Source organism: Myxocyprinus asiaticus, chromosome 37 (genome assembly GCF_019703515.2).
Source record: "Myxocyprinus asiaticus isolate MX2 ecotype Aquarium Trade chromosome 37, UBuf_Myxa_2, whole genome shotgun sequence".
Lineage (NCBI taxonomy): Eukaryota > Metazoa > Chordata > Actinopteri > Cypriniformes > Catostomidae > Myxocyprinus > Myxocyprinus asiaticus.
In genome coordinates this window covers 39,008,540-39,026,638 of record NC_059380.1, presented here as the reverse complement: position 1 = coordinate 39,026,638, position 18,099 = coordinate 39,008,540, and the positions used below count along the sequence as shown (strand labels likewise).

At 35.5% G+C, this 18,099-nt stretch overlaps 1 protein-coding gene across 1 annotated transcript; it reads left to right on the top strand.

Moving 5' to 3' along the window:
- The first annotated feature begins 10,403 nt into the window (after nt 1-10,403).
- Nucleotides 10,404-16,840, top strand: LOC127427911 (sulfotransferase 6B1-like). Its single transcript, XM_051675845.1, has 7 exons — nt 10,404-10,752; nt 12,038-12,153; nt 12,244-12,333; nt 13,204-13,330; nt 13,420-13,514; nt 14,710-14,866; nt 15,791-16,840. The coding sequence occupies exons 1-7, from the start codon at nt 10,557-10,559 to the stop codon at nt 15,916-15,918; spliced, it is 909 nt and encodes a 302-aa protein (XP_051531805.1). The 5' UTR covers nt 10,404-10,556; the 3' UTR covers nt 15,919-16,840.
- The last annotated feature ends 1,259 nt before the right edge of the window (nt 16,841-18,099 follow it).

The window sequence follows — 18,099 nt, the reverse complement described above, 5'->3', positions numbered from 1 at the left end:
TTATAGTACAAAAGGACTTAAATATTGATCTGTTTCTCACTCACACCAATCATATCGCTTCAGAAGATATGGATTAAAACACTGGAGTCGTATGGATCACTTTAATCCTGCCTTTATGTACTTTTTGGAGCTTCAAAGTTTTGTTCACCATTCACTTGCATTGTATGGACCAACAGAGGTGAAGTATTTTTCTAAAAATCTTCCTTTGTGTTCTGCAAAAGAATGGAAGTCATACAGCTGGGCATGAGGGTGAGTAAATGATGAGAGAATTTTCATTTTTGGGTGAACTATCCCTTTTAAATTTTTTTTAAATTTTTTTTACAAAACCTTGGGTATGCCTTTAGAAGTTTTAGAATATGATGCACGCACCACATGAAATAGATTTATAAAATGTTTTGGTCTTTATTTAAGCTTAACATTAATCACTATCCAATGTTATTGTATTGAAAAGACATTTTAAAACATCTTTTGCATCCCGCAGAAGATAGGAAGTAATGTGGGTTTGGAATGACATGAAACCATATTTATTTCATTTTTATAATTATTTCTTTTCTTACCTTATACACATTCCTGGTCTTATTGTGTATGATTCATCAGTGCATGTTACTGCATAGAAAAAAAAGATTGTCTTTGTAATTCTTCATCAAAATGTAATGTTGAGATCTCTTCTGAAACTCTAACACACATGTTAGGTTACTGGAGTCTTTACTCCCAGAGAAAAATCTAATTTACTCTCATTGCTGCGATCTCATTTGTGATGTCTTCTGTTTCACTCAAATATCTCCGTCTTCATGGTGTACAAATTCTGTGGACTTTGCTTTTACAGTGAGAGTTTGAGAAGCCCAAATTTGTTAAATTATGGGTAATATCACACATTAAGCTGTGCTGTGTTTTTATATTTTCACACGCTCTTGTCACGAAGGGCTAAAAGCTGCCCTGCCCAAACATATCACTCAACCCAAACCCCCCCCAATCCATTGGCGGCTCTTAAGACAGGCCAACCAGACATTATGTAACACCTGTCTGGGCCAGAGTTCACAGAAGGACTCTCTCCCCTGAGGTGGACACCCTCCTGAACCTCAATAATTAGTGGGCGTTCCAGAATTGGCATGGAGAGTTTGCATGCAAAGGAGACCCCTTTTATTTTAAGTTCTGTGTGTTTTCGAAACACTGGGCGGCGTGGATTGTAAGCGCGTGAAACGGAGCAGCACCATGTCTGGCGGCAGCAGACATCATGTTCTCACTCTCGCTGGCGTATATAGGCCACACTCTCGGAACACTGTGTACCGCCAGCTGCTTACGTCACAGTCTAACAGCATCCTGTGGTGCTTGCGCTTTAACCCTACTATGTACATTTAACACTCAAACTAAACGAGGGAGAGAAAGAGATGAGAAAAGATGATGGACTTGAATTGAGATCCATAGGCTGACAAAAGACTTCTCCAGTGATGGTGGACACTGGTGAACACTGGGCGATAGAGTCAAACATCACTCATGTTGTTACCAGCATCAGCACCAAAATAAAGTGATAAGCCAGAGATGAGTCGAGCTGCGTGGTTACAATGATGGAGACAGTTCGACATTACTGAGTAACTGGACGGATGCAGAAATGCAGAAAGAAAGGAATGCAGAAATAGATAAGAAATGCAGTAATGCTGAAAGAAAAGTAGAAATGTGGAAAGAAAGAAATGTGTGAAAATGCAGAGAGAAAGGAAAGTGGAAAGATGTGCAGAAAGAAAGAAAGAAAAAATGCAGAATGAAATGGGGAAAGAAATGCATAAAGATAAAATGCAAAAAGAAAGAAATGCAGAAAGAAAGCAGTGCAGAAATGTGGAAAGAAATGCCGATAGAAGCAATGTGGAAAGAAATGCATGACGAAAACATGGAATGAAATGCAAAACAAAGAAATAAGCAAAGAAAGAAATGCAGAAAGAAGAAATGCAAAAAGATGATATGCATAAAAAAATTAGGAAATGCAGAAAGAAAAATGCAAAAAGAAATGCAGAAAGAAAAAAACAGAAAGAATGAAATTCAAAAATAAATGCAGAAAGAAAAATATCAAATGAAAGAATAAGAAATGCAGAAAAATGCAGAAAGAAAGAAAGATATGCAGAAATGCAGAAAACAACTGAGAAATGCAGGAATGAAATGTGGAAAGTAATGCTGAAATTTGGAAAGAAATAAATGCAGATAGAAGCAATGCAAAAGGCAATGCAGAAAGAAAATGTAGAAAGAAATGCAGAAAGAAAAAATGCAGAAAAAAAGAATTCTTCTTCATAATTACGTTTAAACCTGAATCGGCTTTCCATTTACTGCGGAAATTAATGTAGAAAGAAAAAAATATGCAAAGAAATACAGATAGTAATGTAGAAAGAAAGAAATACAGAAATAAAAAAGAAATGCTGAAATGCAGAAAGAAGCAATGTGGAAAGAAATGTTGAAAGAAAAAAAACCCAGCAAAGATTAGAGATCGACTGATATGGGTTTTTTTAATGGCCGATACCGATATCCAGAGAGCAGGGTGGCTGATAGGCCGATACAATGCCGATATATATCACACAATTTAATATAGTAAATAAACATAAAATTGCTACTTATAGCCCACGTGAAGCGCTTTACTTTGAAGTTGCACTCACGTGCTCGTGCGGATCCAGCGCAAGCAGCAATCTCCTGACAATTTAAATGGCCTGGATTGCCTGCTTGGATTGTCACAGACTGACTGTCATGATTTGTGTATCAGAGGAACTTTTGATCCTGATCCTGAAGTTTTTGATTTTGGCTGAAGATCCTATATCTTCAGAGGAAGATATTACGTGAGCACTCGACGCAGTGGTGTAGTAGTGTCTGAAGAGGTGGGCATAAAAAATGCAGTGGTCCTGTGCGAGACCCTGAAAAACAATTGAGATGCAAAAAAATTAAGAAGCAAAAACAATTTATATGCGGTGCAAGTCAAAAACGTTCGTCCAGAGTGTTTGTCTAGAAAAACATTTGAAAAACAGCGCAGATGCATGCAAAGTGTGAACAGTCCCTAATTCGCCTAATACTTGAAAAACTGACCCAAACACGGCCTGAATCCTGACTGTTTGTCAGGTCCCATGAAGTTCGGGTCGGGCTGCAGACATTTATTGCCCATACAGAATAACTAAATAGTGCTTTTGGTTTTTAATAGACCGTATTCACAGCAAAGCCATCCTTGATTTTTGATGGGAATGACAACGAGGCTGAGAGAGATTGACGTCCAGTCTCTACAATGGGCTGTACTACAGTTTAAAGTGTTTTTGCATTTTCCTGCAGACAAAACATTGAAAAAATATCTTTCCAAGATCATTCAGTAGACAGAAAACTCCAGACACCATGAGTTGAGGAAAATCAGATGGGATTTAGAAGCTTTATCATTGTGCGAACCCGCATCCAAATGCGTGGACGTTGTATTTTGGCTTCACTATATGCATGCATAATTGAAATAAATTTAAACTGACTGAATATTGTTCGCAACACTCACTCACTCACAACTTCTGGTGCACCAAGTAACATGAAACAACAGATTGCATCCATTTCCATGAAGTTCTTCTATGGGCGCAGAGCCAACAAAAGTGCCTCTGGTAAAAACCTCTACGTTTTTTCATTGAAACCTGATTGGTTGTAAAGAGTAGTGTCTCTAGATCTGTTTGATATTTCCGCTTTAAAAAAACGTATTAGTTTTCTGTACATCAGCGCACTGATAAACATGATGTCCACATATGTGGATTTTGTGATATTATTCCCTCAAAATTTGAAAAAACATGTTAATTATTTTGAAGAACTTTCCACATATCTGTGGGTCATTTTAATTTTTACATTTTAATATAACATTTTGTTATCTTTTATTTTGTTATCACTGTACAATACAGTTCTATTCATTAACATCAGTAAATGCATTCTTATATATTTACTGTACATTTTACACTGAGAATCAATAGGTTCATAAAAGATGACAAATTTTGCTTTCAGAGGCTTTATATGTAGTTAGGATGAAAATATGGTGCATTTTTAACTGTTCTGAGACCAGTGCAGACAGACAGCACACTGGAGGTTAAGTCATTCACTAAATAGGAAGCAAGGCGACATCCTATAGATGATGTTTGAATCACTCAACATGTTTGACAGACATGGGACAATGATAATCAGTACATAGATTCAGAATTTATAATGCTACATTTTATTTTAACATGGTTGGCAGTGATTGGATGATGCTGGACATTACTTTTAATCAGAATTATTTATTCAGATTTACAGAAAATCTGCTGTAATGTCTTTAACGTCTCAAAAACATGAATAACCAAAAGTACTGGAAACATAATAAACAATTTGATGAAAAAAAATCTGACTTTCTATAGCTTGGTATTATTTAAAAGTTCATAACTTAGTCCCGCTGTCCACGTATGTGGACACCAATTTTTAGGAAAACATTTGCATCAAAACATAAACAGGCATGCGCTCAACACATGTGCAACATTGTATAAGCCGGTAAGAATGCTGGTAAAGGTATTTACATGCAATGCGAAATCCGGGTAATGGGCGAATTTTTCTATGTGTGCTGATAGGTTTATGGTTAAACAGTTTATGACCTGACCCCGTAAATTTTACCTTGAAAAACTTAAGAAAAACTCAACAGGATTCTCATCATTTTGAGTGTTTGGTTCTTAAATATCTCATGAATTTCAATGGTTTGTGCTCTCTGCAGCCAATAATTTACAGCACAAAAGACGTTGTGGTCTGTGCAAGTAAACTAAATTTAATGGATCCTCTGTCGTATTTTCTTTTACCTTGGATAGTTTTGTGAATTATTTTTGAGGATAAGAGCATGATGTCAAACAACCTGCCCATGTTGGCATCTGTCTAATTTGACTGGCTTCTAACAAGTGACAGTTGAATTGTGCATAAAATACCATAAAGTTCGGGGAAACATTTTCTCCTTCCTTTGCATTTATTTGCATTTAGCATTTCGTTTGTTGACCCATTTTTGGGTCGCCATCCACCATTTGAGAACCACTAGATTGTAGATCACAAACATAGAACCAACTTTAGATTTGCCCTAAAATAATATTCAAGAACCCAATGTTACAGTAGTTTCTCACAAGTCTTTGAAATATTATGTAATAATCGTGACAGCCCCTTCCACTGTGCGCTATTTAATCTGAGCGGTGTTCCATTTACTGTTTGAAAACATGTAATGCATGAGAGTACTGTAATCACTTTTGACTAAAAATAACACACACACACACATACACACTTGTGTGTCGCCTCGGGAACACATTATAATGCTCGGTGAGCATTACGCATGTATGTGAGGAGAATTTACAAGGGATGGGGGATGGGGCATGGGGCATGGGGGGGGGGCAGGTCAGATGGGGAAATGGATCTAATGTGGTCTGTCACTACGCTAAAGCCAATAAGAACAAAGGCCACACAGGTTCATAAGGCACAAACGCTTAATGGGACTTTAAAGCTCTTTCTGTGTGTACATGAATATGTAGGAGGTTGAAATGTAATTAAACTGTCCAATACAGAATATATATATATATATACTGTATTCGACAGTTTAATAAATTTCAACCTCCTACATATAATAACCCTTCAATAACCACAATTTGATTGACCTCCTATGTGATTTTGCTTAAATATTACAACCCTGTGGCACATAAAATGTCCTGAAAATTTGTGTCTTGAAATAGTGGGAAAAATAATTTGCAAAAATGTAGGTACTGTACAGTAACTTGATTCTACCAGGTTGCTGTGGTATCATTCATGGCTCTAGCACAAACACTACTGACATACTACTTAACTTACTCTTTTATGAATTCATTCGTTTAATTTCACTTTGACTACATTGTTCTGGAAAATGTAGAGGGTCTTTTTGATAAATAAGGGGATTAAAATGGCACAGCTGTCATTATTGGTTACTGCATATTTTAAAACAAAGTGAAAATCAAGTGTCATTACTATTGCCAGATAATTTTAATCACTGCACCTGGTCAACCTGTATAATTGGAGTATTCCAGTTTTAGGCCCTATGCACAAGATCAGTATATCAGTAAAACTTAAATAAGATTAAAATCGACTGCTACCATCATGTACCTTGATGTTATCACTGCAGTTAACTCGATTACATCAGTAAACTGCATTCATTCATACTCTCTGAATAATCTGTGTATATGCTATGATAAAAACTAGAAGCGGGTCACGCATTGGTCCAGCAGATGGATGGTTCGATTTGGTCCCCTCCTTCTTCTGAAAGCTGCTTATCTGGAGTGGTGGTCCACTGTTGACGGGCTCCACACACGAGCAGCTCCTCCCAGCTTCAGCAAATGGAAAATGCCCTGATAATTCCCAAAGAGGGGATTAAGCTCAACGCATCCTTCCGCATGCCTGGATAAATGCTAGCGGATGCTCATGTGATGTGTTAATGTCAGGGTGACTCGGAAGTAAACCTCAACAGAGTTAGGATCATACAGGACACTTTGCTTCACTTTACCTTGCCTGCAATTGTAGCAGAGCGAAAGTTTAGCTAATCAAGTCGTTTTGGAGACAAAAACATTATTTCATTTCAATCTTTCTAAAGTTTACCTCAGTGTGTAAATTGCAAACTTTGCATTATGCAATTGACTGTGTGAATTAATACAGCATATACATGCATTTTTTGTGTGTGTCCAAACGCACTGTGAACTGGACAAAGACGCATTGCTTTTGTGTCTGTCTTTCTTTTTAATTCATTAGTCTGGACCATGTTTTTGGGGATGGTGATCCCGGACGGAATTCCCAACATCCCAACAGAGACCAAAATATTGCAACATCTGCCCTTCACAATACTGCCATCTAGTGGCCACTGCCTCTATGCACACAAACGTTCACAAGTTTGTCTATATGAGGACAGGCCATAGATTGCTATTGTGTCTGTGTGTGTGCATATACATACATATATATGTATTGAAAAACTTAAGAAAAGTTTTTTCTACATATATATATATATATATATATATATATATATATATATATATATATATATATATATATATATATATATTTATATATATATATATATTTATATAATGTATGTATATATATATATATGTATGTATATATATATATGTATGTGTATATATATATATATATATATATATATATATATATATATATATATATATATATATATAAAATAAAAATAAAATATAGAATAAAAATACAAATAAAACTTTTCAGGACAAAATTGACACCCCCATAGGAAATGAATGGGAAACACTAAAATACAGGGCATTTTTTTATTGGTCAAATACAATCTATAAATCTCCCACAATGCAGAAAAAACATAGAAATGAAAGGATGAGACTATAAAACATCAAGACTGCAAATGATACACACCCACACATAAAAATGATAATTTTAGTAATAAAAAAACAGCAGCCACAATGCAGAGCACACACAGAGAAATGAATGGGTGAGACCATAACACATCCACAATGCAGAACACACACACACACACACACACACACACACACACACACACGCACGCACACGTTGGTGCAGCTATCATTATGAGGACTCTCCACAGACATAATGATTATTATACTGTACAAACTATAGATTCTCTCCCCTAACCCTAACCCTACCCCTAAACCTAACCCTCACAAAAAACTTTCTGCATTTTTACATTTTCAATAAAACATTGTTTAGTATGTTTTCTAAGCAATTTGAATTATGGGGACACTAGAAAAGTCCTCATAAACTACTTAAACCTGCTTTCTAGAAATCCACAGTGCTAAAAGTGCCAGAAACACCCTTATACAGTAGAAATAGTAAGAGTCGTATTTAGTTTGCCATAACTCTGAACTCAGCCTCACTGCTGGTGTTTGGAATGCCATCATTGATTCATTCAGCTGTATACTGTTACTCGGCCCATTTCTGTTGTATAACGACCATCAAAGAAAAGGTGTATTATCTAGTTTATCTTTGGCTCATAGCAAGTACACTATCTGAGGATCACTACATCCCACACAAATGCAGACATGACCTAAGTACATACTAAAACTGCTGAGGTTACGCTTACACTGTGAACACCAGACAAGGAAGATAATTAATAGCACAATTCTGTAGTGATGTAGCAGACATAAACTACAGTACATAACAACACAGCACTGACAATGAAAAATATACATGGGTCAGTCCTGTTATGCAGCAACTTTTTAACTCGAATAATGAATTTGCTAGTTTAGTATTTCTCCAAGTGTGTCAATTCTGTGAGGAACTGAGAGTTAGCTTACTTGTGGGTGTCAACTTCAAGTTCATTTGTTATTGAGTAACCATCTTTGATATTGTCATATTGATTTTTGTAATTTTATCTATCAGGATGGAATGTTTTAGATTGAGCCAAACCAAATAACGCCACAAAACATCATTGAATTCACCAAATCCACTGCTAGCACTGACTGATGTTCATGCTGTCATTTCCCCACCAGAATGGTGTCACTTCCTGGAGGATGATATCATCAGGGAATTGGCTACCTGAGGACATAGCAATAATTATAAAAAAAAATCAATTAAAGGGATAGTTCAGCCAAAAATGAAAAGTCTCTCACAATTTACTCACCCTCATGCCGTCCCAGATGTGTATGACATTCTGTCTACTGCTGAACACAAACGAAGAATATCTCAGGGCAACATAAAAGTACTCCAGACGACTCTGGTGGTTTAATCCATGTCTTGAGAAGCGATATGATAGGTGTGGGTGAGAAACAGGTCAATATTTAAGTCATTTTTATAATAAATTCCTTTTTTTTTTAAAATATATATATTCTCCTCCCTGCTCAGTCAGTCTCCACTTCAGTTTCACTTTCCTATAGTTCTTCTGTTTTTGGTGATTCATGGTCTTAATGCATATCACCCCCTACTGGGCAGAGAGAAGAATTTATTATAAAAATGACTTAAATATTGATTTGTTTCTCACCCACACCTATCATATCATGTCTGAACACATGGATTTAACTACTGGAGTCATATGGATTACTTTTATGCTGCCTTTATGAGGATTTTTGAGCTTTAACATTTTGGCTCCCATTCACTTTCATTGTATGGATCAACAGAGCTGAATTTTTTTTTTTTTTTAAATCTTAATTTGTGTTCTGCAGAAGAATGAAAGTCATACACATCTGGGATACCAGGAGGGTGAGTAAACCAGGAGAGAATTATCATTTTTGGGTGAACTATCCCTTTAATTGGTATACTATTGTAAAATAAATGTAACTATTGCATTCTATATTTAAAAACTGTGAGTTTAACATTTGATCCATTAAAGGACTATTCCAGGTTCAATAGAAGTTAAGCTCAATCGACAGCATTTGTGGCATAATGTTGATTACCACACAAATACATTTAAACTCGTCTCTCCTTTTCTCAAAAAACAAAAACAAACAAACAAAAAAAAAAACAATCTGTGACAGTGAGGCACTTACAATGAAAGTGAATGTGGCCAGTTTTTGGAGTGTTTAAAGGCACACATTTTAAGCTTACAATTTTATAAAAGCACTTACATTAATTGTTGTGTTAAATCTCATGTATTATTTGAGCTGTAAAGTTTTTAAATCATCATTTTTACAGTCATTTTAGGGTTTGTTGACATTACATCATCATGGCAATGAAGTTGTAAAACTGGCTATAAATTTACACAGAAAAGGTTAGCAATTTTATCAGACTAAAATCATGTTAACATGCATATTGTTTATGTCTCGTGGCTATATTTTTTAAACAGTATTTTAATGTTGAAAAATCAGCCCCCATTCACTTCCATTGTAAGTGCCTCACTGTAACCCAGATTTTTGCTTTTTTTTTAAAGAAAGGAGGGACGAGTCAAAATTTATTTTTGTGGTAATCAACATTATGCCACAAATGCTGTCGATTAAGCTTAACTTGCATTGAACCCAGAATATTCCTTTAAGGCATATATGACTGGGACATGTCTCTAACAATATGTTAGTGATTATAAAAGCTATTTTCGTCATTTTAGAAGAAATGCACTAATCCAAATCTATTTACGATATATATATATATCTATTTACGATATATATATATATATATATATATATACATACATACATACATGTGCACCTTATTATTTATTATTCACACGTCTTGATGGTTCAGGGATTGCAACATGCCTTTCAGCAGCTCTGCTACATAAACTGACTACAGAATTAACATTACCTTTCACCCCTGCCAAAACCAGCTTTTCAAGAAAACTATCCGGCATAGTCATAGTCAGTCACACACTCACACACTCACACACACACACACACACACACACACACACACACACACAGGAATTAATCATTCACACTGACCCTTGTGTTGTATCACAGCCACTTGTGAGGTGGAAATGGATCTTTCGCACGCAATTTCCGCATATGTGGGTGGGTTTTCATGGCACTAAGATTCTCCTTCCTGCAATACAGCATATATACTCTCTGTGTCTGTCCATCTGAGAGTCACAACTTTACAGTGAGCACCAGGAGAGGTTTGCTGCCAAAATGACTCAAACAGCACCTATGAGTGCAATGAAATCCAGAATGGAGGAAGCGTCAAAAATGAAAGATGAAGACAAACTTTACAAGCGAGATGGGGTTCTCTACTCCACTATCCTGAGTCCCCCAGAGACCCTGGATAAGTTAAAAGACCTGCAAGTCAGAGAGGACGACCTTCTTCTGGTGGCATACCCTAAATGTGGTGAGTGATAAAAGAGGAATTTAGTGTTTTTTCTTGATTTGCAAGAGTGTGATGTGTACTGTACGTGCAAAGTTTGTTTTTTACCCCCTAAAACTAGTGCAGTTCTGGGGAAACTGGAGCTGGAGAAGTCAGGTTACTTCCTAGTTGCATAACAGCACTGACTCCTGTCAAGTTTTACGCCGATTGCTCGAGGGCACTGCATTCTTAAATTCTCTTTCTTGACAGCTGTAACCTAATTTTGAAGCAATACAATTGTGTCTAATACAAACCCTGATATTTCACTACATTAACAAACAGATTCATAACCTGATGGTTTGTAATGCATTGTACAGATGTGTTTTGTAATCCTTACATAATAATCTGTGAGTTGTTTAAGCAATAGTGGTTGAGACAAAATGAAGCAACTGTGTAAATCACACAAGACCATACACACATTGGGCCTCATTCATAAAAAAACAAGCTGAACTAATTTTTGTGTACATTGTTTGTAAAGCATTCTTACATTAATTGTCACATTGAGTTAAACTACATACATGAGCAGAACAAAAAACCACTCTTATGTAAAATGCCATTGAATTGAATGTAATAATTTAAGTAAGAATGGTTTCTTGCGTACACCATCAGATTAAATGTTTGTGTAAATTGTTCATAAGACTAGAGATAAACTGATATATCTGTTTTATCAATTAATCGGTGCTGCTAGTTTTATTTTTATTTTTTATTCCTCCGTGTTCCTCTGTGGCTGACTCTGGAGGATTCTACAGTTTTACTGAAATAAAAACTATTATTTGTGACAACATTCATCAATATTTTTATCCTCACTTCAATGCAAATTAGGTTATTTTTTAATTTGATGAATCAAGTGTTCTAAATTGAAGTGAGTGCATGAAGAGAAAAATGTGACTAAATTGAAATGTGCCCTGTCAGCACATACATTGTGTCTCCAACTTCAAATATATTGTGAATAACAAAAATATTAAAAAAAATTCTCATATGGTGAAATATACAGTATATAAACTGCCTAACCACCTGCCTAATATTGTGTAGCTCCCCCTTGTGCCTTATAACATTCTGAGATGCAATTCTTCTCACCACAATTGTACAGAGCGGTAATCTGAGTTATCGTAGACTTTGACAGTTCGAACCAGTCTGGCCATTCTCTGTTGATCTCTCTCATCAACAAAGTGTTTTCATCCACAGAACTGCCGCTCACTGGATGTTTTTTTGTTTTTGGCACCATCCTAAATCTGTCCTGTTTGACCATTCTGTTTTATCCCTGGAACAGGCTTCAATTGGATGGTGGCAGTCTTACGCAAAATCATGAATGCTTCTACTGGCAAAAACGAGGCACCACCCGAGAGGTCCCCTCTGGTTGAGTTTTTACCTCCGGATGCTCAACAGGTCAGTCACAGCACAAACAATCACTTTAAAAAACAGCATGTGTAATACTGTGGTTGCAGTGTTCAGTGTTTTACACTGTTTGTCTTGCAGAAACTGGCCGAAGCGCCTTCACAAAGACTTCTGGGAACTCATTTGCATCCTGACAACATGCCTGCCTCTTTTTTTACAAAGAAACCAAAGGTCAGTAACATTGCATGCACATTGTAATGCACAACAGAGGTCACCTAACACTCAATACCAGAGCAATTATAATACCAATGTATACCAGTGCAATGCATTACACCTTTTGGCCTACATATTCATTAGGTGATGTAACATTTACCCAGTACTATAGTTTTGATTGGAAAAGTGCAGAAAGTGAAAAAAACTTAACCAGTTGATGGCATTGTATGCAACCATATTTAAGAGATTCTAAGGGTACTGTGGGGGAAAAGAATTTCATGTCAATATGCAAAAGCCAAGAAAGCCAAGAGGGCGTCTTTGGTGTCTTCAGCAGCAACTTTGCTAAAAAGTTTTTTTGGAATTTATTTTTTAAATTCACCAAAAATGTAATTGTTTGCTTTTAAAAGTATTTGATTGAAAATGATATGAGCCAAATTTTGATTGGAATTCGACAAACTTTGTAGGAGGAGTAGCGAGAAAAAAGTATGCAAACTCTTTCAAAATAGTTAAAAGCAGGCATGTAAATTCAAATTTGAGCTGTAGGTGGTGCTAGAGATTTTGAAAGACCAACCCCAAAATTGCCTGTATGAATGTTCAGACCCTCCCCAATCAGTTTGCCAAATTTCACAACTTTTTACCATATGGTTCTATAGGCTGCCATAGACTCCCAGCCAGAATAAGAAGAAACCCAAGATTCAATAGGTGCCTACACAAAGCTTGGCTAATGATACCTCACAGGGCCAAATATGATAATTTTCACAGAAGTAATTAATCTAAGAGTATCTAAAAACACAGACACAACTTATTGGGGCTAAAGATAAAGAATAATTCAGGCTCTTGGTAACCATGTCAAGATGGAGTATTTAGTTTTGCATCTTCTGTTTACAGATTCTAGTGGTATTTAGAAACCCAAAAGACACCCTTGTCTCATACTTCCATTTCATGAACAAAAACCCAGTTCTGCCCAGTGCTGAGCCATGGGACAAGTTCTTCTCTGAGTTCATGGCTGGTGAAGGTAAGTAAGAGATTGAACAGTAAAGGACCTTTAACGATAAAGAAAGAACACCAGATAGCTGAGCAGAGTTATTTGTGTCTTCTCTTCAGTTCCCTGGGGGTCTTATTTTGATCACGCTCTTGCTTGGGAGAAACGACTAGATGACCCTAACGTGATGATTGTGACATACGAGGACCTGAAACAGGTGAGACTGTCCATTTGTACAATGCTTGCGATTCGGAATTTCAATGTCTCATTCTCACTTTGACATTTGCCCTCTAAACACCACTTGTGGTACAAAGAACTTCCCAAAATTGATACTGCTACTGTTACCTTTTTCGATTTTTGCTTCTGACAGAATGTACAACTGTATAATATTGGTTCATACAATGAAAAAGTTTTAAAAGGGCTCTAGAGGCGCTTGAGAAAATAAGATGCTACTAGGACACCTATACATTTGCTCAAAGGAAAATGTATGTTAATAACTTACAGCTGAAGTGTATAATTAGTGCCACTAGCGCCATAAAATTGAATAAACATTGTTTTTCCCGAATATTCCCCCCTTTGGTCATTGATCAAACACATCAAATCACGGCAGTTCCCCAATATTGAGTGCATTAAAAGTACATGCACAATCTAACACTGATTACGCCTAACACATGAGGTCCTGTGAACCCCTTAAATGGTTTTCTTTTATCGGGGTAAGGTCATAAACAGTTTTAGAATAAACTGATGGTTGAAATAGATTTTGCCCATTTTCCCAATTTTTATGATGCATGTAAACACATTCACTGATGTTGTGTGCATGCGTGTAAATGTTTTGACATCAAAAGCCGAGAATAAAAGGATTATTACAAAAATCTTGTAACTGCGGTTATCTTTCTTTGTCGGTTCTTTTAATAAGATGATTTTTGGTAGTTATCAGCAAATTGGTGTATAGGTAAACACACTTAGTGAGCGTGTTTACATGCATGTTCTTACACTCATAAAGCTTAATAAGCCAGCAACATGTGTGGTCATGTAAACACATTAAATGGTTTTCCTTTATCGGTGTGAAGTCATAAATGGCTTAAAAATGAGCCGATCCACACGGATAGATTTTTGTCATTACCCCGATTTCGCATTGCGCGTAAATACCTTTACCGTCGTTCGCTAGTGTTGTGCGCATGTCTCTTCAAGGTTTGATGTTAAAAGCACAGAATAACTCAATTACTTCAAAACACATGTAAACACGGTTTTCTTGCTTTGTTGGGTCTTTTATGTTAGTTGATTTTGGGAGTTGTCAGCATACTGGTGTGCATGCAATCGGGACATTCTGGGTGGACGTAAGGTATGGGTCGACTTTGAAAGTGTTGCAACATTTGACTTTGGATTTTCTGGTGCGGTGACAATTTGTGCAGAACCTATCAGAAGGTGTGAAGAAAGTTGCTGAGTTCTTCAACTTCCCATTGTCAGAGGAACAGATCAGAAGCATCGCTGGAGAGAGCACATTCAGTGTCATGCTGGAGAACTCGCAGAAGTCTCATGGAGGTTTTGGACAAGTCTTCTTCCGTAAAGGTACAGAACCACTCATGTTCCAGAAAAAAGACTGACAGATTTAAAAATCAAACAACCATGCTGCCATATTTCACTAGAATATTGTTCTGTTGAAGGACAGGTGCCTTTTGGAAACTTCTAGGAATTTCCAGACTAAAATGTCATTGTTCGAAGGTTGCCATTTCATATTCCTTTAAGCAACGGAAATAGTCAAAAATTGTTGACATACACTACCGGTCAAAAGTTTTGAAACACTTGCCTGAAATGTTTCTCATGATCTTAAAAATCTTTTGATCTGAAGGCGTATGCTTAAATGTTTTGTAGACAAAAATATAATTGTGCCACCACATTAATTTATTTCATTATAAATCTAACATTTAATTAAAAAAAAAGTTTTTGAAATTGATGACTTGGACCAAATAATAAAGAAAAGCAGCCAATAAGTGCCCAACATAGATGGGAACTCCTTCAATACTGTTTAAAAAGCATCCCAGGGTGATACCTCAAGAAGTTGGTTGAGAAAATGTCAAGAGTACATGTCTGCAAATTCTAGGTAAAGGGTGACTACTTTGAAGATGCTAAAATATAACACAGTTTTGATTTATTTTGGATTTTGTTTAGTCACAACATAATTCCCATAGTTCCATTTGTTATTCCATAGTTTTAATGACTTCAGCATTATTCTAAAATGTGAAAAAAAAAAAAAAAAAAAAAAAAAAATAATATATATATATATATATATATATATATATATATATATATATAGACATTGTTGAGATCTCTTCTAAAAATGTAAAGGAGACACATATGAGATTACCTGAGGTCTTTTTCACAGGAACAACAGAACAACTTAATCTCCATTGCAATCTAGGAGCAACAATTCAGATATTAAAGAGATTTGATCTGTGATTTTTCTTTTGTATGTATTTTTCTTCTTCTAAACAGGTGAGGTGGGCGACTGGAAGAATCATTTTACCAAGGATCAGAGTAAACAAATGGATGAGCTGTTCAAAAATAAACTAGCTGGAACAAAACTAGGAGCCAGGCTGAAGTATGACCTTTACTGTCAATAAATGTGAAGATACAACAGAAGTTGCAGAAGAACTAACTGATGAATGTTTTTTATATCACACAGATTGATGTCCATTTTTTTTTTTTATATAGTTTTGATTTATTGTTGAACAGTACATTCCATTACTACATTACAATTTTATAATAATCAGCATGTTTAAAAAAAAAAAACAAAAAGAAAAAAACTCACTTTATCATTAAAGCTACTGTTATGTGTGTTTGCTAATATTTATATATAAAAAAGTTCATTTATGTTTGTGATTTTGTGAGTTTTTCATACAAACAAACCATTTTGATTCAGACCGATACGGTAATGAATCATTCAGACTGATTTGTAAATAATTTTTATTAATTAATTGGAAAAAATGTGACTAAAAAAAGTTCACTACACAAGAGCAATATTTTGCCAATGAAATATTTTAGAAAGCATGACCAGAAAAATGTATATTCACTATAGAAATTCCAATAACTTTTAAGATTTTGTTCATTCATATACATTTTCCAGGTCTGGAAAACACAATTTTAAAATTCCCTGATAATTCCAGGTTTTCCATGACCAAGGGAACCCCGTGTTCCTTCAAAACATCAATTAGTAGGTCAACACGAAAGGCTAATTTGCCATTGAGTTTTTAGAATGGCGGTTTTCGATTTATGAGTAAAATAAGGTCTGTGGTGAACATTACTTTAAGAGACTTTAGCTGTAGTTGTGACAAGCTCATCCAAGTCAAGACCAAGACCAAAAGAGGCAGAGTCTGATACAAGACTCATATAGGGCTATGCAATCTTATTGAATGTTTTAAATGTAGTGTAAACAACTAAACTGACTCTAGGCTCATATCAAAAATACCTCATACTGTATATTATTTGCTTATGTTGTTGTTTAAACAATATTACCAGTCAAAAATAAAAATTACAAAAACAAAATTTTGCACAATTCTTGATTTCATTCCATTCTATCCAATTAAATTTGTAAAATATAAGTTTACTTAATCCATTTGAGTTGGGACTACGTGAAAACCTTTTGTAGCATTGATGAAACTGGGCAGAGCATTTCCATTTCCCAGCATGCTTTGCATGGGACTGGATGGGGTGAACAAATGTTGAAATTAAGTGTTATTTTATGTTTCCATCAATGTTTTTTAATGTGCATTTTGGGATATCGCATAAAAACTGCTGGATGGAAACACCAAGATGCGAATAAATCTCCAAAATACGCAAAAAATGTATATGCTCATTTGAGGTGGATACATTTTTTATTTGATAAGAAGAAATGCGCATAAACTATGATGGAAACACATTTACCGAATAAACTCATTGAATTTGTTAGGAATAAAAGTTGCTCATCAAAAAGTTAACGTTACTGAAAAACTCGTTCATTACTGGACTAACCAGCGGACCAATCACAGCATCTGAAATGTTGCTCTGGTCATCCTGAAATAACGGTATCTAGAAAATCCAAAGCCTACAAAGAGTTTGCAGAGCAAATAAGTCGAAAACATACTTGAACTGTATGGAAGAGAAGGTTTATTGACACTTATGAAAAATATCTTATAGATCTGCACAGTGTAGTCATAAGGATGGATGAATGCATATACAGTATATAGCGCTCCCAGAAGAGTTCTTCAGAGTGTTTTGTCTGCGTGCTCTAAACCGCAAATATTTTATTTAAAAACACTCACAGTGGCTACAATTCCCCAGAAGTGACGATTTCATCCTTTTGAACACCCTTGGATGGAAACGCGGCTTTATTTGCACATATTTTTTGCAATAATGTGGTTTTTCGCATAAATTAAATTCGCAACTTGGATGGAAACATAGCTATTGTGCTGAAAATTGGTGCTTGTGCTTAGGCTGAGGATGGACTTTTACGTTCAAGTGATGTTTGATTTGAGGGTTGTTTAGCTCCATAAGATCCAATTAACAGTGCAACATTTTCACTGTCCTTGCACTTGCTCACCTGGCATATATACTAATGCTATTAAGTTGAACCAAAATTAATTAAATTAAACATTATTAAATTGAGTTTGACAAACCTAATTAAGTTAAAACTACTATTAGTACATTAATTTGAACTAATTTAACTAAATTATGTTGACTCAATGAAACTGACAATCTGAATGAATGAAATTAAATTGCTTGTAAAATCTTTCTCAAATTCAATTAAGCAATGTAATGACTGTAAT